At 37.4% G+C, this 21,604-nt stretch overlaps 1 protein-coding gene and 1 pseudogene across 2 annotated transcripts in view; one reads left to right on the top strand and one right to left on the bottom strand.

Annotated features, from left to right (window-relative positions):
• Positions 1 to 21,604, top strand: part of Dcc (DCC netrin 1 receptor) — a 1,150,309-nt gene that overhangs the window by 802,053 nt on the left and 326,652 nt on the right. For both annotated transcript variants that reach the window (XM_036204806.1, XM_036204805.1), the window contains exon 9: positions 15,538 to 15,692. In XM_036204806.1, the coding sequence (XP_036060699.1) occupies positions 15,538 to 15,692 (155 nt within the window). The remainder of the gene's footprint in view (positions 1 to 15,537; positions 15,693 to 21,604) is intronic.
• On the bottom strand, positions 3,414 to 3,882 carry LOC118594701 (annotated as a pseudogene).

Here is a 21,604-nt window from a genome sequence, read left to right as displayed (position 1 = left end):
TCCTTCCCCCACAGGCTCTTAAAATCACTCTGCCTCCTCTTCCACATAGCTCCCTAAGCTCTGAGGAAAGGGGTTTGATAAAGACATTCCATTTAGAGCTGAGAGTCCCAAGTCACTCTCAGCACACTGTTCAGTTTTGGATCTCTGTATTGGTTCCATTGCTTCCCAGAGAAAGTTTCTCTGATGATGACTGAGCAAGACACTGATTAATGGGTATAGCAGAATGTCATTAGGAGTAATTTTATTGCTATGCTCATTTAGCAGAATATTATTTGATGTTCTCCTAAGTCTATGGCCTATTTAGTCTCCTGAGAAACCCAAGCAATGTCCATCACAGGTTCTATCATATGGGGTGGTCCTTAAATCCTTTCAGATAATTGTGGGTACTCCCACAACATCTGGGTCATTATTTTACCAGTGTATCATGGAGACAGATCACCAATGCAGGTGGAAATGAATGTCACATGATTGGTGTTCCCATTTCTCTTCTAGGAATGTGCCAACTACCTTAAAGTAAATTGAACATTAGTCAGTAGTGGTGAAGGCGCTACTTATGCCCTTGCTCAACTTCTCTGTGTCCAGTGGAATATACAGATATTGTCTTCAACAATAAGGCCCTACCATCAGTTTCTAAAGAGCAAATAATAGCCTTGAAATAGTCTGAGTTGTTTGGGGTTTTCTATGGTCCTTTTTTTCCAACAATACAATTAAATGTAACCCATTCATGACACTGGATGTTCACTGGGTGTCTAGAGATGTTTTGTTGGGGTAGCCTTGTCTTCCTCATTATTTGATGATGTCATTTAAATCTCTTTCATCTGTGTATATATTTCAAGAAGCTTCTACTGTATTTAGTTTTCAGATAACCCCTCTGTAGTGGTATTGTGTTTCCCAAAATATTGTGCACCCTAATAAACTTATCAGGGGTCAGAGAATAGAACAGCCACTAGATACAGAGGCTAGAAAATGGTGGCACTCACACCTTTAATCTAGCATTCCAGAGGCAGAAATCCATCTGGATCTCTGTGAGTTCAAAGCCACATTGGAAACAACCAGGCATGGTGACTCATGCCTTTAACCCCAAGAAGTGAGCCTTTAATCCCAGGGAGTGATGGCAGAAAGCAGAAAGACATACAAGGCATGAAGACCAGAAACTAGAAGTTTTTGGCTCACTAAGCTTTTAGGCTTCTAGCAGCACAGTTCAGCTGAGACCCATTCTGGATGAGGACACAGAGGAATCCAGTCTGAGGAAACAGGATCACCTGAGGAACTGGCGAGGTGAGGTGGCTGTGGCTTGTTCTGCTTCTCTGATCTTCCAGCGTTCACCCCAATATCTGGCTCTGGGTTTGATTTTATTAATAATAACTTTTAAGATTTGTGCTCTATCCCTCAAATGGGCCTTAGTGTTAGCTGTCCCTCTTGCCTCCCTTTCTTTACCCCATCTTCTCTCCCCTTCTCCATTTAATTGTCTTGTTTAGATTCCTTCCTTTCTCTCCATAATTCTATATTCTAATTTCATTTCTTTGGGAAATCCTTCCCTGCTACCTAATCCCTTACACTGTGGTTATATGGATTGAATATGCCTATCAAATGCTAGAATCCACACATGTGTTAGTCACTAGAATCCACACATGTGTTAGTCACTAGAATCCACACATGTGTTAGTCACTAGAATCCACATATGTGTTAGTCACTGTTCTGTTGCTACGGGATCAACCATGCCCAAAGCAACTATTTGACTGGAGCTTAATTACAGTTTTAGGGGTTTAGTTCATTCTCATCATGGCAGGAAGCACGGTGGAATGCAGGCAGATCCCAGAGCAGTAGCTGAGAACTACATCCTGATCTGTAGACAGTGAAAGAGATTTTGGCTTGGCATGGGCTTTTGAAATCTCAAAGCCCACCCCAGTGACCCACTTCCTCCAACAATGCCACACCGATTAATCCTTCTAGTCCTTTCAAATGGTGCCACTCCCTGTCGACTGAGCATTCAAATATATGATGGGGGGGGTAAGGGGGTAGGGGGGATGGGAGGGTGGGGGATGGGGGGCGTCATAATTATTCAATCCACTACAACAAATAAGAGAATACACATCATATTTGTCTTTTGGGGTCTGGGTTACCCTACTCAGTGATTTCTTTTCTTGCTCAATCCATTTACATGTGAATTTCATTCTGTTTTGAACAGCTGAATACTACTTCCTCCAGCAAATGCACCATGTTCTCATTATCTATTTGTCTGTTAATGAACATCTAGGCAGTGACCAGTCTCTGGCTACAATGAATAGAGAAGGGTAAACACCAATTATGGTATGGCTGTCACTGGTTGTGTCCCTGGTGTCCAGGCATCTGGGTTTGGTGTGATTGTGATTTTAGGTATTGATATCTGGTCTTGTCTTTTGATGCGCTTTCTCCTCCCTTGTTTCTGTTGGCCTTTCTGGTTCTTAGGAAAGTGTGGCCACTGGTTGCCTGCCAGGGATTGCTTCAGAAGGTCAGTGGGTGGCAGAGAGGAATAGAGATAGCCTAGGAGAGAAACCTGAGAGGGCTTCAAGATAGAGCTAAGGTTCTTTGTACTTGGAGATGGCGACCTCCTCCAAGTTCAAGAAGTGGTGGGAGACAGTATCCTGCAAGTATGTTTCACTAAGGCAAAGAATAACATAGAATGATCTGTACCTTTCACTGAGGCCAAACATAACCCTGTGTACTAGATCTTGTCCATTCTTACAATATAGGTACCAGATGTTCTATCATACATCAGTTTCTCCTAATCAAGGTGAGCATGTTTATCAGTACATAAACACAGATTTGTTGTGTCCATTATGATAAGTTCCCCTTTCTCCTCTCTATCTTCTACACATTGCCTCCTGTCCCCTTTCATAATAGTATACTAAATTACTTAACTTCGCTCCAGTGTCTCACACTGTCTTCTAACCATGATCTGGTTCTTGGCGTTTTATTGCAGCTCCTTTTTAAAATCATTGTTCACCAATGGTCTGGATGTGGCTGCAACTGAATGGAGCGTTAATGTGTGTTACTCACACCACCTGACCATCAGCGAGTTTTGCCAGCTCTGATTAGCTCCCCTTTCTTCTTCCTCTTCCTCTTCCTCTTCTTCTTCCTCTTCCTCTTCCTCTTCCTCTTCCTCTTCCTCTTCTTCTTCTTCTTCTTCTTCTTCCTCTTCCTCTTCCTCTTCCTCTTCCTCTTCCTCTTCTTCTTCTTCTTCATCTAAAACAGCTAACAATTGTATTTTCACATTTCACAATATCAGTGAAAGCCGCAGTCTTTTGCCCCACTTCTCTGTTCAGAAGGGGAAGCCTTCCTGTCGTGCAGCAAGAAAACACTCAGGCTCAGCACCGTCATCTCTTGGTGAAACAGAACAAGAAGTACAAAACCGATAAAGAGCCTTTCTGCTCTTATCTGTCTGTCTGGCCGAGACCTGCCGGGCGACTGGGCGCCATCATAGGTTGAGCAAGAGGTCTCATCATTGGAAGCCCAGGCATCATGGGCATGTGGCCTCCCATGGGTGGCCTCATTCCAGGAGCAGTTCCCACGGGCATCATCCCAGGAGGAGGAGGGCATCATGGGAGGGCCTCCCATGCTGGGTGCAGGCATCATGCCAGGGTGAGGAGGACCCTGGAGACTGGGAGGAGGTGAGATCATGGCCCCTACAGGAGGAGGAGCAGAGAATGGAGCTGGGGGTGTCTTTCCTTGTTGAAATGCCCCCGTTGTTTTGTCAATCAGCTCTGGGCCTGCTCTTCCATCCATTTCTGGTGGTAGTCTTTGACATTATCTTTGTGTTTCCAATCACTGCAGTGTTTGTCTCACAGATAGAAAATCATGGATCAGATGTGTATCACAATAGTCACAATAAAACTTAGGCATGTTGCTCTGCAGGCCCTTGGGTACCTGCTTCCGCGCCTCCCAGGAAAAGACCTAGCTCTCCTTTCTTGCCACTCACTTTTCATTTGCTTTGTGTCATGTCCTGCCCTGTGCTATGCTCCTCTGTCATCGCCATTGCCATGCTCGTCTTTGCTTCTCCCTCCAGAGCGCTCTAGTTTTTAAATACGAATTGTCCCAGGATTCATCCCTGGGGGTCTTTTTGTTCATGTCTTGACTTTATGTTCTGTGGACCTTTTACTGTCTTAAAAATCTCTCTCTCTCTCTCTGGCTTGAACTTTTACCTGTGATCTAGACTAGTTTATCAAATTTCTCATATGAAATCAATCACTGGTATCTTTTGAACAAAATCTACTTTATTCAAAATCTACTTTGTTTCAAAGCTAAAATTTTTACCCAAATACTTATAATTCCAATTTTTTGCCCAGCTAGTTAAACTTTTCATTTATCATTCTGAATAGGTCAAAAATTTTATTGAATAAATCCAAAATTATCTCTTTTTATTGATACCCTATCCCTAATTGTCAATCAATTCTTTGTACTACAGTCTAAATGTAATCTGTATTCACCAACAAATACTTGTTTCTTGCTTTAAAGTAAAAAAAAAAAAAAAAAAAAGTTATGATCTTGTTTCCAGCTTAGTGATAGAAATTAAGAGATTCATAATGTTTTAGCTTTGGTATGTATAAGTCATTCAAAAGTCAATTAGTCAATTAATAAAACACATATTGAATCCTATCACTATTACACCATCTTCGCTTATATATACTACTTTCCATTATACCATTACAAAATTCTAGGAAGTCAGGTCTTTTTAACAACTACCTTAATCTTTTAAATCATAAATTGAATTATACTGTGTTTTCTTTTATTATTTTTTTAAAGCTTTGGTTGAATGCCTTTTTTTCAGGTAGCTAAACCCTTCCTGTTCCAGTCCCTTGTACCTTCTCTATCTCCACCATTTAATGCTCTTATTAGTTTTCAATTTTCCTAAATATATCTACAATGTTTTTTCCTGTATTTTCTGTAATGTACACAGAATCATGTCCTTGAGCCCATACCCACAGCTATGTAAATTATTCCCTAATTTCAGCTGAATTTGTGCTGAATCTCACCTCTTCATAAACACTTTTCCTGATCCTTTGCACTCACAGTCACCTTTTCATATCCATGCAGTTTATTTATTTATCTTTTAGTTTGTTTTGTTTTGGTTTCTGAGGTTAGAGGAGTCAAAGGAAAAGATGATCTTGCTGTGTTACCTAGTACAGTCACAAACTCCTAGGCTCAATCAATTTTCCCAACTCATCCTTCCAAATATCTGGGACTACCACTGTACCTGGATGCTTTGTCTACTCTCTATTATACATAATAATATTTTTCCTACTAGAACATAGATTTCCTGTAAGTGCTTTTCTTTGTTTGATGTCGTTTGATTACTCTTCTTAACACCAGAGACAATATCTAAGGCACAGCAGCGATAGTTATACTTTAAATTTAAGCCCTAACTGAAATGTCAGTTACTACATGAAAATCTCTACTACCTTCCAAGTCAGAATTCATCACTATTTCCTTTATATCTTCCTTTTCGTGTGTATGTGACTGAATTAGTCTAAGAGTATTTACTACCTTTTGTCACACTATATTTTTTGTTACACCCATATAGATTGTCCTATTGTTGATTGAGCTCTATCCTGCACAGAACATCACTAATTAGATCTTATAAAATAAATTGGTAGAAAGACACTGTCATATTCTTGATAGAGTTTCTCCTAGCCAATAAGATGAATTGTGGAGGATGGCAACACTGACTGCTATTCAATGAAAAGTTTCTTAATTGAGAAAAAGAAATTGATACTGAAATTTGATTTCAACATTCCTATTCATTTTGTATGTTTTAGCTTCTCACTAGAACAAATACATGCCATATGTCTCTGAAGGTTTGACAGTGCTGTTTGTTTATATATGCAGGTTTATTTGGCTCCTGAACACATATTGGTTTAAAAGATAGAGAATTTAACATTTGTGCCTGATGAGCAACAACTCTGTCAGACAGATTACTGTAGCTGACGCTGTCATTAGTCTCTCTGACTGGTTAATAGTATCAGTAATGCAAGTGCCATGTTTAACTTATAATTCACAGAGCATCATACATTGGAAAGTCTGAAAGCCAAATTTCAGAAGGAAGAAATTGTTTTCCTAATACCCACTAGTACCTAGAAATCTTTAGAACTAGAAGTGATCTTTGATATCATAACCTAACTTTCTTCTATGTAAGCAGTCAGAGACTGGTACTCAGAGAAGGAAGTGATTCCTGTTTCCAAGGCCACAGAGTTGGCACCAACAATGTTAGCAAGCATTTACCAAGTACTTACTATACTAGATTGTAGGGCAATCACCTTGTGTGTATGTGATCCTTAGTAGTGTCCCCAAGAAAATATTACATAGATAAGGCTAGATGCCCACACTTCTGTTATGTAGCTAGTAAGTTAAAAGGACCCGATTTTAATGCAGGGAAGAGTCTATATCAGGTTTCCTCATTCCTTTTCTTCTGTGGTGAATAAATGAGAATGAAGAAATGTTAGCTTTCTTGATACTCACAGAACCATGACATACATTTCTTTTCTATTTTTCTCTACTAAATTTTCAAACTCAGTGGATAATTTGATTTGCATATTCATTTGTCTTGACCTAAAGGCATTAGCATATTCCTTTATGTATAAAGAACATTAGAACTTTTATTTAATTTTGTGGAGATTACTTATGAAGTTTGTCACAGTGCAGTCAAAGTGTAAAAGTTATAAAGTTATAGAATTGAATGTTAAAAATTTGAATTCTGTCCCAGAACTTTATAAGCTATGTTGTCTTGGATCAGTGAGTAGTTATTAGTCTGAAATTAATAGTAGCATGCTTCTCTCTCTCTCTCTCTGCTTATTTTATTGAGTTATGAAAGACTGGATAATTATATAATGGTTGCTTGTACACTGAGGAGCACAGGCAGTGGTAGTTGCCCAATCCCAGCCTGGTACCAAAGCTCCCAGGACAGTCTGACATGGGTCCACTTTGAAAGGCTGAAGAAGCTGGAGTCTGATGTCTTCAAGTGATGGCAGCAACGGTGGACACACTCCTAGGAGAAGAGGGTACCACGCACATGCCTGCAACACTTGGTGCTTTTATTCCGCTGCGGACTTTACTTAGGACAGTCCTACCATAGTTCTTCATTTTCCTTTCCTACATGCTGTTTCTGGACAAATATCCACAGATACACCCGGATAATTGTTCTATTAATTTTCTACTTGTCTCCTAATCGCATGAAGTTGATAATCAAGATTAAGCATAAAAAATGTGATTTGGTTTCCAGGTGTGTGGTGACAACAATATTTGGTATGTAAAGTCATGATGAATATTAAATGATGCTTATAAAAGTACCCGAAACATTAGCTTTTTGTCCATGGCAACAAAAGCACACTGTCCTTGTTAACTAGTTCCATATATAAATCATTGTGTGGCTTCAAAAATTAAAATAAATGAAATACAGGGATATTTCCTGACTTTTACTTAGAGGGGAATTTATTGCTTTCATAAGCATTATCCCATTTGATCTCCAGATAATGTAGTTATGATAATTTCCATTTTACAGAGGACCATGTTCAGAAAGACTGAGAAATAGTGCCTAAGGAGCTGTCACAGTAGTAAATAGTAGAGCCAGGATTTAAAACAAGGTGATCCCTTTACCATATGCACAAAATAAGAGATATTTCCTATAAAAAACTATATGTAAAGTGCAGTAGGAGTTCAGATGAGAGAATTAAAACATTCTATGAGCATCATTCAATTTAATCCTCACAGTAGCCCAGTAAGGTAGTTAGATAAGGGCTGGTATCTTCATTTTGCAAACGAAGCATAGAAGACTCCGAAACACCTCAGATGTGTTCAAGGTCACATTCTATTTTGCAATAGAACAAAGCTTGGGCCAGGACTCCATAGTGCAGCATTGATGTTTTATATGGCTCTGTGCTGCCTCAGAAACCTGTGCTCACTGCCAAGGATTAGAGACAAGGTTTTTATGATTGACATGGAAGATTCGTTTTAGAATTCACTGTGCATTACCTTTCCAACATGGTGTTTACATATTTCCCCCCATTCTTCAGAGTTTAGGACTCTGCAGCTGATTAAGCCCATTAACCATGAAAGGGGTGTATTATGATGGAAAGAGGATGAGCCTCATAATCCAAAGTCCAACAGTGACCCAGGCACAAAGCTTGGCAATGACAGCCCTCCCTTTGGAGCCTCTGTGTTAGTTTAAACTGTAAAGCAGCCAACTTTTTTAACGAAAAATGTTTCTAGGACATTGATTGAAAAAATGATGATTTCATACCTACAATGAATGTAAAGTATACTGAAAACTAAAGCATGCCATCTATAAAGGCCATATGTAAATTCACCATTCTTCATTTAATTAGCATGTGTTGAACATAGCTCAAAAATTCATCCAGCACTGTATTGGAAGTAGTACAGACACCACAGCTCCTCCGGAAGTCTTTGGAGGATTGTCCTACAAAAAAATGGCTTTGACTTGGGCTAGATTTTGACCTACAGGGATGGCAGTGACTGGAAAGTGGAACTTAGACCAGAAGTCAGTTGCATGGAAGCCACCAACCAGGATTGCAGCAAGCCTTTGCAGAAGTCAAAGGAAGTAGTGATCCTGGCTTGAAGGAAAGGTGTTAGCAGAGACAACAGTGGAGATGAATTGGATTTATAAATTGGAGATGAATTGGATTAAATTTGAATACAGAAGGAAAGGAGAGAGAATAGAGAGGAAGGGAGGGAGGGAGGGAGGGAGGCGGAGGGAGAAAAATACACCGTGTTGGTGTATTCTTTTTATTTTATTTTTATTATACTCATTTCTTTAGAAAGAAGGTCTTCTTATGTATCCTTGGATGGTCTAGAACTCACACAGAACACACTAAAGTCTAGGCTTCAGACTTGATATCCTTCACTGCCTGCTTGCTGGGAATACCATGACCAAATCACTGGGGTAATTCAAAATGCAGAAGCTTTTTGTAGTTCTGTGAGATTAAGAGGCCTGAAATTTCCAAGTTTGCAAAGAGTAAAGTTAAATTCAGTTTTAAACACGATGTATTTGGAATAGACTTACCACATTTTGTAGGAATTGTAACGATTCCCTTTGAAGATAGTAACCTGTAGCTCAGAAATGTTTGAGCCAGAGGAACTAGTGAGTGATCTTCAACATGTGGGTGCTTTCTGTGGCAGAGAAGGAAAGCTAGGCTCACTCAGAAACCAAGGCGGGGTAGCAGCTCCGAAGCAAGCTGCTTCATGAGGACAGATGCTGAGACTAACCAAACTAAGTAATATAAGTAATATGAAAGACAAATATTTCTTCCCACAAAAAATATGTTCAAATTCTTGCTCCTATCATGTGTTCCTTAATTCATTTCTTGGATGTATACTAAATATCAAGGCAGAGATTGTAGTAAACATAGTTTTTAAAAGCTTGGAACCAGAGCTGTGCTTCTCACAATTCAAGAAAAGGAAAACAAATTTTAACTAATATCTAATAGAAATTGCTCTGAAAAAATGAAAACAGACCAAAAAGAAGAGAAAAACAGCAACAACAAAACCCCATGTTTTTTTTTTTTTAATCCAAGTAGCAGGTAGTGACTTTACTTAAATCTTTTTCCTCAAAAAAAAAAAAAAAAATAGCATTAATTCCAAACGTCTTTGACAGTAGGAAACACATCATTTGAATATAATTTTGGAGAGATTTATTTTTATTTTATATGTATGAGTTTGTCTGCATGTATATACATGCTGCATGTGTGTCAGGTGCATGCAGACACCAGGGGAGAGCATCAGCTCTCCTGGAACTCGGTTAGAGACAGTTGTGAACAGGCCTGTGGGTTTTGGGAAGTGATCTGGGTCATCTGCAAAACCTGCAAGTACTATTAAGTGCAGGGCCATCTCTCCAGGCCCCATAGTTGCCAGTTATTATTGCTGTCAGTTGTGCCATGTTCCAGGAAACATCGTATAATAGTTCTGAAGTATTTCCACAGCTCTGCTTTTAGGCTGTTGTTCTGACACTACCTCACTGCGGAGCCTCCACTGGCCTTGAACCCACTATCTTCCTGTCTCAAACTCTAACCTCAGTGCTTGCGTTACAGGCACGAACCACCTAGTCCTGGTGTACTACTCATACTCACCAAAGGAACAAAAATGAGAATAAAGTGGATAACAAGGGGCTGCTAAAAATATTTTCATTAAAATACATAGTTTCTTCACTACAAAGGAATTAATGTAATTCTTCTTCCAGGAAGCAACTAATTAGGTACTTGGCACCTCATGACAGCATTTGTGCTGAACCATTATAACTAAATGTTAATGCCCGGCACACGTAGCTAAGGCAGAATATATTTATATGGTAGAAATTGTTAGTTACAAATAAATCTCTGAAAGCAGAATCGTTTAATCTGCAAACTCTATTTGTCTCAGAAGTATAAAAACACAAGTTCTGAATCCAGCAAACCTAATGCCAGAAAAACCAAAAGAAAGCAACAACAACAACAACAACAACAACAACAAAAAAAAAAAACAGCTGCAAATAATAATAAGAAGAAATGATTGCTTTTTCCGTTCCTAACAGAGAACACTCCACTGGAAAGTCTTCTCTAAGCACCCCCACTCTCTGGTTTTTCTATAGCACAGGCATTTCCAGGAAAGTGAAGTAAAGTATGAAACAGGACCTTTTCAGATTATGATGGAATGTAAAACTAAATACAGATTTCTAGAAATTTCTAAAATAATAGATGTGTGGAGATTTTATGTACATAACCACTTGGGTTTTTGTTTGTTTGCTTGCTTGTTTTTTCAAAATGAGCTATGTACTCAGTTAAAAATTATGGACCCTTAAGAGCCCTACTATTCTTTATACTCAGAAAGTATACATGGACATTAATATACATTCTAATACCATGTCCTATATGCTGTATTGGATATACAAACCAAGCATAATGACAATGTAGAGAGACACTGTTTAGTGTGGCTAGAACTAGGAGAGAAGATGGTGGGACACCAACAAGACATTGCATTTCTGTGGGATCCTAAATGAATTTCACTGGACACAAGATTTTGCCAACTACAAGAGGAAATGTGAGTTGAAATATGGTAACTACAGGCTCATCAAATGCACAAAACATGAGAAGAAAGGCAGAGGAGAGAAAACAGAATGAGTTTGGATTCATGGAATTCATGGAGTGGGCTTTTCACAAAGGAATGTGAAAATGGTGCACTACACTGTGAGGGTCTCTAGGTTGTTGCAATGAGGAGATTGTGTATAAATTACAGGATGAGGCAGGACACAATGCTGTGGGTACGAATTAATAGATTATGTATGTTAAGAAGCAGAGTGCCAGTGAAAAGTAGCAATAACTATGAAAGTCAATGGCAACAGTAATGCACTAGAAGAATCTAGCCTCATATTGCAAGCACCCAGCCACATCAGGACCTGTTTCAAGACTTGAGGACTTGTCATCAAAGTAACTGGAGCAGACTTTAGGCTCAGTGCAAATATCCTGAGCATGCTCCCCAGGCTACCTTCTTCACTTTGTACCTAAAAATGCAACAGTGTTTAGGAGTTAATATGACTTACTGGGAGAAGTCTCTTCCTGAGTTTCCTCATTGATCAACCCCAGCAGCATTCTCAATATCCCAAGCAGTCTCCGTATTCTCCAGAGGAAGAAGAATTCACACCTGTGCAGGGATAGGGTCCCCCCACTGCCCTGGGGTGACTGAGCAAAAACAAAGTACGCCTTCCAGAGAGGAGAAAGGAAAAGCTGTATGGCAATAACAAGCTCTGCCAGAAGGATCTGGACTTAGAAGGTTCGGCATAGCGTCTATTCTGGGACAAGTCCAGGGCTCTCCCTGTCCTAGGATAGGTTTTCCTGGAGTCCATCCTCACCTATTGTTCCTTCTTTTACAGTTACATTCATTAGATGCAAGAATTTGTGTAAAGGTGTAGCGCTACATAAAGCTGGGTGAGACAGAAAGTCCACAGGGTCTTTCTGGTACTCCTATAGAAGGAGTTCCCATGGGTGCCCATTCCAGCCTGTTAAAGCCAGCTATGATGATTTATTTTTCCCAGAGCCGCATCCTTCTGTTCTCTGGTTATCTCATCCAAATCTCACCATTGATGGCAACTAAGTTATTGAAGATTTACAACAAATACCATTGTATAATTTATAGTATGTGAGAGACAAATCCACTCTCACAATGTTTTCCAAATGTCCATCATTCCATTTTTGCCTTAAAGACATCATGTATACCAGCAACAGTAACCATGGCCCAAATAGATGCCTTGTTTCCCTGATGCTAGATTAAGAGGGTGGAGCACACCACATGTCATTCCTTCTAGTTGGGAATCCTTGGGGAAAGTGTATCCCTAAATCTCACTTATGCTTCTATAAAAGAATGATGATCAAGCAAATCTGTCTATACCTAAGGACTCATGAAAACACTAAGTTACAAATTCTACAAAAGTCACAAAAGGAAACAGGACAGAAAACAGCCACATCCATGTGCTTCACCTTAGCAAGCTGTACACAGGGCATGGAATCTGATTAAGATGATTTTATTTTCTTTTTCAGCATTGATTATTTTTATTTTAAATGTACATATTTCTGAAGTACCCTATGATAATTTGACGCATGTATAACGATCAAATGAAGGTTGTTGGCATTTTTATCTCCTTAAACCTGTTTTATCAGTTTTGATTAGTACATATAACTATGCATATTTATGAGGTATAATGTGATATTTCAGTAAATCCATAAAATGTGTAGTGATCAAAAAAGGCAAATGAATAATTCTCTCTCCTTATCATTATATTGTGTTTAGAGATACTGCTAGTTAGTTATCTGTTGCTGGGATAAACACCATGACCCAAAACAACATGAGGAGGAAAGGACATACATAATTCATTTTCCACTTCTAGGCCAGGTAGCTTGGAGGGAAGTCCAATAAGAATCAAAGGAGAAACTCTGCTGGCTGAATTGTTTTATGAACAATCTGTCTCATGATCAGCTTGCTTTCTTCTACAGTCAAGTCCCACATACCTCGGGCTATGGACACTCACAGTGGGCTAGACCCCTAAGATGATGTCTTACAGACATGGCCATAGAACCAATTAAGGCAATTCTTCAGTTGAGGTTCCCTGGGTACAACATACTCTTGGTTGTGACAAATTGACAATAAAACTGCCTAGCAATAAGGCTTTGAGCACTTCTTGGTTATTTGTAAAACACAACTGTGCTGCAAAATAATAGAATTTAGATTCCTGTGTTATATTTTGGTAACCTTTAGCCAGTTTCTCTCTAACGCTCTTTCCTCCATCTTTCCTAACCTCTAGTATTTTGTAGTGAGATTAAATTTGATTTTTTAAAAAACTTGACAAACTAAAACATATGCTATTTACCTTTTTATATCTGGCTTATATTACTAAACATAATATTTAGTTTCAACCACTTTCCTAATGACCACATTTAATTCCATTTGTGGGTGAATATTGTGTGTGTGTGTGGGTGTATATATATATGCCATGAGGGGCATCTAGGTGGGTCATATCTTAGATATAGTGAAGAGTGCAGCAATAATTATGGGAATGCAAATGTCTTTGTATTTTGATTATATCCTTGGAAGTAGAAGAGTTAACTTATATGTTAAATCTGTGAATATTGTTTTTGCAGTGACTATATGGACCTTAGTTCTACTCCTATTCATTCAATATTATGTTGGTCTTTTAATAGTCATTGTGACTAGCACCAATGACACTTTGATTTTGATTTGCATTTCTCTGGCACCTAGGGAAGTTGGGAAGTTTTTCAAAAAATTTTCAATCATTAGCAATCCTTTTGATAACTATTTGTTTCAATTTTCCCAGTTTATAATTAGACCTTTTAGTTGTTGCTATAGGAGAAGGAGCAGGAGAAGAAAAGGAAGAAATTTAGATCTCAGGTTGAGCTAACTGGTCTCTACTGGATCCTATTATGAATGTAGAAGTTCAGCAATCACCATACATGCCCTTGGAAGTTTTGCTTTAAGAAAACAGTGGAAAAATTTAATATGTTATTAGACAAAAATAAGTATCAGTTTAAATGTCTCAAAGATAAGATAAAACTCAATGACAAAATTAACACATACATAAAATCCCTGGGAGAAGTTATAAAAATATTGTCTAGCAATAAAATGTATGATACAATCCAATAGTTTCAGAATTTCTTTTTAACTTTGTATAGTCAGTTATGAGCTAAGGGTCAGTGAGCACATCTGAATCACCCTTTAAAAATACTTCACTAGTTCTCCTTCTTGGATGTCCGTGTCACCTCTCAGAGTTTATCCTCATTCACCGTGTGCTATAAATCCCATCACTGTCTGTAGATCCATTCCATTCCAACAGGATAAAGGTCTTTGTTAGGGAACAGATGGGCACAGGTAGATACAGTTTGATGTAGATGTAACCATCTTATTACATCTACATCAAACTGTATCTACCTGTGCCCATCTGTTCCCTAAATAAGAAACACAGAGCCAATTGCAGAGTTAAAAGCCAAGAGGTCAGAGCACTAGCTGAGAGCTGAAAACCTTACCCTTCACTGCTACTCTGTCTTTCCTCTCCACTGGAGACCTACTTCCTGTGTCCTGTCTTTTATATAGACTTTCTGTTCTGCCTTCTCATTGGTTGTAAACCCAGCCACATGACCTCCTCATCACTGCATGTCTGTACAGACCTCCAGGTCTTCTATAGTTGGTATTGAGATTAAAGGCGTGTGTCACCATGCTGGCTGTATCCTTGAACACACAGAGATTCTGCCTAGCTCTGCCTCCCAAGTCCTGGGATTAAAGGCATGCACTACCACCACCCAGCTACTGCTATGGCTTGCTCTGACCCCAAGGCAACTTTATTAATATACAAATGAAACACATTTCAGTACAAATAAAATATCACTATAGTTTGAAGAACAAAGCAAGGGAACATATGTGTATTATTATTATTTTTTCTTTTTAAAAAGAGAGAAATGTCATTTCTTCCTGTAACTGAACTTAAAGTCACCACGGAGCAAGAATTCCATGCATAAACAGAAATACTTTTCATCTGCATTTTTCTTCCCCACAAAAAAAGGAAGGAAAAGAAAATGCGTGAATGAATTGTTGACAATTCTAACAACCACCAACTTGTGGAATAATTTAGACCTTGATTTCTCTCTTCAGCTGGATTTTGCCAACTCTGTCTGCTCATCTAGATTGCAAACATTTCTTCTTATTTTGTTAGCCCTTTTCTTGTCATGACTTTTGAATACTAGACTCCAAAATGTCAAGTAACAAGACTTCATCTTGGAAGTTACAACGAAAATGCTGATGGCCTGAACTCTCTCAAACTTTGCAGTGTCTTCTTGTGGGCCCTTCCCATCATTTAGTTTCTAGAACAAACCTTGAAATTCCTGAATTTTCTCCTAGGGTCAACATTAAATGAGTAAGCAACCATTTGGTTGCTCATTATCCTTGTAAACCAAACAAAGTTTGGGCTAATGCTTTCATTTTAAGATAATATTTCTCTTCAACTTGATTTCCTAGGGAGCGAGCTTTGAACACAACCCAGCCTGGGTCCCTTCAGCTTACTGTGGGGAACTTGAAACCAGAAGCCATGTACACCTTCAGAGTTGTTGCCTACAATGAGTGGGGACCAGGGGAGAGTTCTCAACCCATCAAGGTGGCCACTCAACCTGAGTGTGAGTATGAAAATGGAAGGGCATTTTTAAAAGCATTTATTTTCATCTACAATATCCTTGCATCCTCTCATAGAACTTTTTGAGGTGACAATATGGAAGGGAGATCTTTGTAGCAACACATTTTACTTGAGCACTTTTAAAAGTGAACTTTTTCACCTTATTCAAACCATAATGGGAAATTACGAACTGGGAAGGCACAAGTCATCCCCATAGCCTACACATTTATCTTCTAAGAAGCAGATTATCCTACCTAATACTATTCTATCCTCATCCTCTTCCATTAATTCATTAATTTTTCATATATTTGTTACTTTTCCTTTTTTTTTTTTTTTGGATTTTCAAGACAGGGTTTCTTTGTGTGGTTTTGGTGTCTATCCTGGATTTTACTCTGTAGAGCAGCTGCCTTGAACTCACAGAGATCCGACTGGCTCTGCCTCTCGAGTGCTAGGATTAAAGGGATTCACCACCACTGTCCCGGCATAGTTGTTATTTTTCTATAACGTGTCTAATATTAAAGAAAAAAAAAACTAATGGAACATAACTTTTAATCTCAGGAACTTATTAAAAAACTTAAATATGCATCAAGTATATTCAAGAGGCTGCCATAAGATGAACTGGGACATTCAAAATATGGGCAATTGCTTCTATTGGCTATATCATCCTCTAAATCTAATTACTAGATTAAACTACATGATCACAAAGTAAAGGAGCCAAACACCCTAAAAACTTAAAATTTAATAATTTTTATTTTAAGAGTTCCAAGGGAAAATATTCCTCTACTTTGTTAAGCATTACTTACACATTTTCCAGATTGTTTTAGAGAATGAATTACTGACCAGCAGTTTGCCATCTTAAATTTAATGAAAACATGATAATTTAAAAGTTAATTTCACCGAATAAGTACTTATAATAAAGTACATTGCTTTGCATACTGAATTCAAGCTCCTTTCCAATTCATAATACTGTCTATTGTATTTTTGATCTTACTTATTTTTTGAAAACCTGTTTAGCTTAAAAATAATTTGGCCAGGCAGTGGTAGCACACGCCTTTAATCCCAGCACTTGGGAGGCAGAGCCAGGCAGATCTCTGTGAGTTTGAGGCCAGCCTGGCCTACAGAGTGAGTTCCAGGAAAGGCGCAAAGCTACATGGAGAAACTCTGTCTCAAAAAACCAAAAATAAATAAATAAATAAATAAAATAAAATAAAATAAAATAAATAAATAAAAACAATTTGTCATGCTTTTTGTAAGAAGGTGAAATACAAATTAGAACCACTTCACCTAGTAAAGGTGAAAAATCAGTCTTTAAAGTGGTGGACTTCCTTGGGACTTTGATGTGTCATCATGATGAAGACAGAGAGAGTAGATTATACCATCTGAGTAGTGGTAGATGATTGACTATTGGAAAGACCCCTGGTTTTCTTTCCCGCTAGCCACAATTACAGAAAGCATATTGAGTAATCATCCCTGAAAGGAAAAAATGAATAAGCCTTCATATTCATGTAAATATTTGACTTATGAAAACAAAATTGCAGATAGTAACTTCAAAGGCATATTATTTAATATAATTTATTAACTATGCCTAAAATATCTACTATATCTATGTTTAATTATATAAAAAAATCACTTATGATTGGGTTAGCAGTTCATGCCTATGATCCTAACACCTGGGAGGAAGCTGAGGCAGGAAAGCAGTCACAAGTTCAATTACAAACTGAACAACAGTTTGAAATTATTTTTCAAACAGCACAAAATAAGTAAAGGAAAATAAAACAAATTCACCTAACCAAACCTACATTTGATAAAACATGTTCTACCATATTTAATACAAAATTTGAAAGCCAGAGTAAATAATTTTATGTCATATCTAAAACTTAATAGTCTAATATATACCCATAAGTACATATTAATATCCCACTTTCCCCAGTATATATATATATATATATATATATATATATATATATGCAACACACTTCATTTCAAGCATACTAAGTGTAAAAATACCTCAAAATTTTCAAGTAGAAAGTGCTTGTAAATTGTTATAATATTGAAATCTAAACATGATTGTTTCCTTTTTTGGTTTTCTTTTTTTTTCCTTTTTTTTTTTTTTTTTCCAAGACAGGGTTTCTCTGTATAGTTTTGGTGCCTGTCCTGGATCTCACTCTGTAGACCAGGCTGGCTTTGAACTCAGTATTCTGGCTAGCTCTGCCTTCCTAGAGCTTGGATTAAAGGCATGTGCCACCACTGCCTGGCTGACTATTTCCTGTTAAAATATAGTTCTATGGCATATTGAATTATTCATATGTATTTTTTCATACTTAATCCTAACATTTTCTAGAATTATTTTTACACACTGTTCAGGGTTAACTGGTTATAATCATTTTACATTTCTGAAAAACCTGAATAAGTCAGCCTGGCTCTCTAACCATGAACACCATTTTTTTTTTCTTTTCTCCAAAATTCTTTTGAAGCTTCCTACTTTAAAAGTTGGTTTTTGTTTTTTGTTCTTGTTATTTGTTTGTTTTATCTTATGCTTTATCTAAATACCAATGATTTGAAATCATGGAACAAAACATACTTTTGACTATGACTGTTAACAGCAACACTTTAATTGACATTTTAATGTGCTCATTACTTAAAATTAACATATATAAATGTGTCCCCACAGACAACCTTAAATGTAGAAGACACAGAGAGTATCACAAAATGTACAATTATGATTTGTGAATAGCAACTGTGTACCTAATAATATCCCAGACCATTTAAAGCACTCAGGAAGGAATATGCATGCAACTTATTAGCAGTAGCTGCAAATCTTGGAAACATCCCGAAGAGATAAACAGTAAAATATGTAAAAGTAAAACCTCCCCAACAAAAGAAGTGGCAGGAAGTTGTTAAGTGGAACACAACCAGGGCTATGTGTCTATTCTTGAACATGTTTACAGAGATGTCTATGAGTCAGTTCATTTTTTAATGCTTAATAATTTTAAACCCATCACCTCGGATCAATGTTGTATTGCAAGAGCATTAATATCGTGTCTTCTGCATCATTTATTCCTGCCCATTTGGAAAGAAAGAGAATAGAGTTGGCACAGTAGTTAGTACTTGAGAACCAACTTAGCATACATAAAGACTTGGGTTCAAACTGAATCTGCAAAACAAGCAACCAATAAACAAACAAATCAGACCCTGATTTCTATAAATATTTATTTTTCTTAAGAGCTGGCACACACTAGGATGAATCAATTAAATAACAAAGTATCCAGTCAAATGATGCTAATTGGTGATATGGTAACAAGTAAAGAATATTTTTCTCAAGAGAATGAAAATGGAGATTTCTTCTGCTTTAGAGGCACATTGTAGCCTTGAATATCTTTTCATTAAGGGCAATAATGACCTTAGGATTTTCTTCATTTTGAGTCTTTCTTCACAGCATTGCACTTTAAATAGCCTCTGGTCTTTCTTAGTATGGACTAAAGACCCCTTCCTTTGCAGTTGTGTATTGCACTGTGAAGACTGTTTCCCAAGAGTTGTCATTGGCTCATTGATCTCTTCCTGGGTAGATGGGCAGATAGGAACACTTTAGCCTGTATTAGCAGAGTGTGCATACAGACTATCCTTTAGAGAGCAGACAAGAACTTCACCCTTCAACTCATTTATACTTTACTCTGCAGCCCACTTGCTACATTTGTTGTAGACATTAGGATAAATAAATTACATTGTCATGACTAATAGATGCTGCAGTAAATGACATTCTAGCAATATAAAAACATCACTAATGTTACTTAAGAACACATCAAATAGTGAGGAAGATGGCATACTCAAGAGACCCACTCTTCTCCCATCTCCACTATTTATAAGCCTACAGTCTATGTTTTTATGTGGCTAGAATTGAGAGAGACAAGAGGAGAAGTTTTGTCAATATTTTCCACTAGCAGAACCATTTTTATCTTTTGAAAGCAGATCTCATCTGGGCTCACATTTAGTTGCTGCTTTTACTGCTGTTTTCCCAAATGTGATGTAGTAATTGTATACTGACATCGCACAGCTTGTATACACATTTAATGTCGAGATTTTCACTTTATTTGAGAAATCAGCTCCATTAGGAAAACTGTATTTTCAAGGAATAAAACCTGATGCAAATATGTCTGAAACATAAATCATCAGCAACTGTTTCTACAAGTGCATGTATTCTGCAGTAATCATTTAGAGAGATCAACAGTCCAAGATCGAATTTATAAAATAATAGCCTAGAATAGAAAAACCTGTTTTATATAAAGGCATGTATCATCTGATTATATCTTCCTTTTGCTAAACCTTTGACCTTTCTCCCTTTCTTTTGTGGTGTGTAATTTTTCCACAGTATTATCAGGCAGGATTTAAGTCCCTGCCTGACTAAGACATGTCTAATCTTTTTATACCACATGTGGTGAATTTTTGAATTATTATGTGGGGTCCCATAAAATGCTGTTATGGCAATTTAATCATAAAGGATGTTAAAATAGACCACATATAGGATTGAGGGCCTGAGATACAATACAAATCCTGTTTGCTGGACCACAACACAATTATCTGCAAAACTCTTTTGTAGTTAAGAATTATAGATAATGTTAAGTCTGCTATATTCTTTATTTGAAAAGATAGTGAAATCCACCTCTCATATTGAGCAATTTACAAATACGTAACATAGATGTAGAACTGTAGTTACATTATCCTACTTTGTATATTATTTTTTAATTATGGCAGGGTTCTACCTGTATGGTAGTTATGGTCACAACAGCAAGTATGTCAGTGAATATTATTGCATGCATCTTAGAGGCTATTCCTTCATTGCTAACACTTCAGTTTTCTGAAGTTTATAAAATTAGATATTATTTATTTTACCTGTTCACAGGCTATGAAGGTTAAATGTAATGATAGGAGAGTTTCTAGGTCTTGTCTGACATCAGGTAATCACTCACTAGCCTGAAGTCTCCTCTGCCATGCTTTTTCTTTTCGGCCACCAACCAGCTTGCAAATCATGACGTGAAGACTTCTTATTAGTTATGAATGCTCTGCCTATCCTAGCTCTTATTTTAATCTGTTGCTTTTTATCTATGTTTTGCCTCAGGGCCTTTTACCTTTCTCTCTTTCTTCCTTCCTTCCTTCCTTCCTTCCTTCCTTCCTTCCTTCCTTCCTTCCTTCCTTTCTTTCTTTCTTTCTTTCTTTCTTTCTTTCTTCTAATTATCTTACTTTTCTGATGTCTCCATGTCTGACTTTTGGATACCTGGTTTCTGGCTCTGAGTGTGTCCCTCTCTTTCTCCCTTGTTCTCTTTCTTCTTCTCTCATTATAGATTTTGCCTCCTACTTATTTTCTCTCCGTAGCAGCGCCACCTATCCATGTTCTGCCTACCTATGGCTGTTCAACTTTTTATTAGACCAATCAGGTGCCTTAGGCAGGCAAAGTGAAATAAAAACACATCTGTATAAAATTAAACACATATCCACACATCATTAAACAAATGCAGTATAAACAAATGTAATACACAGTTAAAGTAATATTCTGCAGTATAAACAAATGTAACACATCTTTAGAGAATTAAATATTCCACAACAGTCTCCTAATCCCATCAAGACAATGATCAGATAAGAACAGAATACCAACTCTCCAGCACTGAAAACAAGTGATGCACTCACCTGTAATCACCTCAGTAGGTAAGGCTTACATAAGAGTTATGGGTTGGAGTAGTTTGATTACTATACAACATTCTTTTTATATACTTCACTACTCCCACACAAACATTAGTGAGTCCTTAAAATTTAAGAATATTATACTGACTTATTCTGTAATACTGCCTATTGCACATCTTTGTAGCGCTAAATATATTTAAGTCTTATGATAAAAATATATTATTTCATAATTGGGCTATGTAA

The sequence above is a fragment of the Onychomys torridus genome, chromosome 13 (genome assembly GCF_903995425.1).
Source record: "Onychomys torridus chromosome 13, mOncTor1.1, whole genome shotgun sequence".
Taxonomy (NCBI): Eukaryota; Metazoa; Chordata; class Mammalia; order Rodentia; family Cricetidae; genus Onychomys; species Onychomys torridus.
Note: the sequence above shows the minus strand (reverse complement) of the source record. Positions and strands in the feature narration are given on the sequence as shown.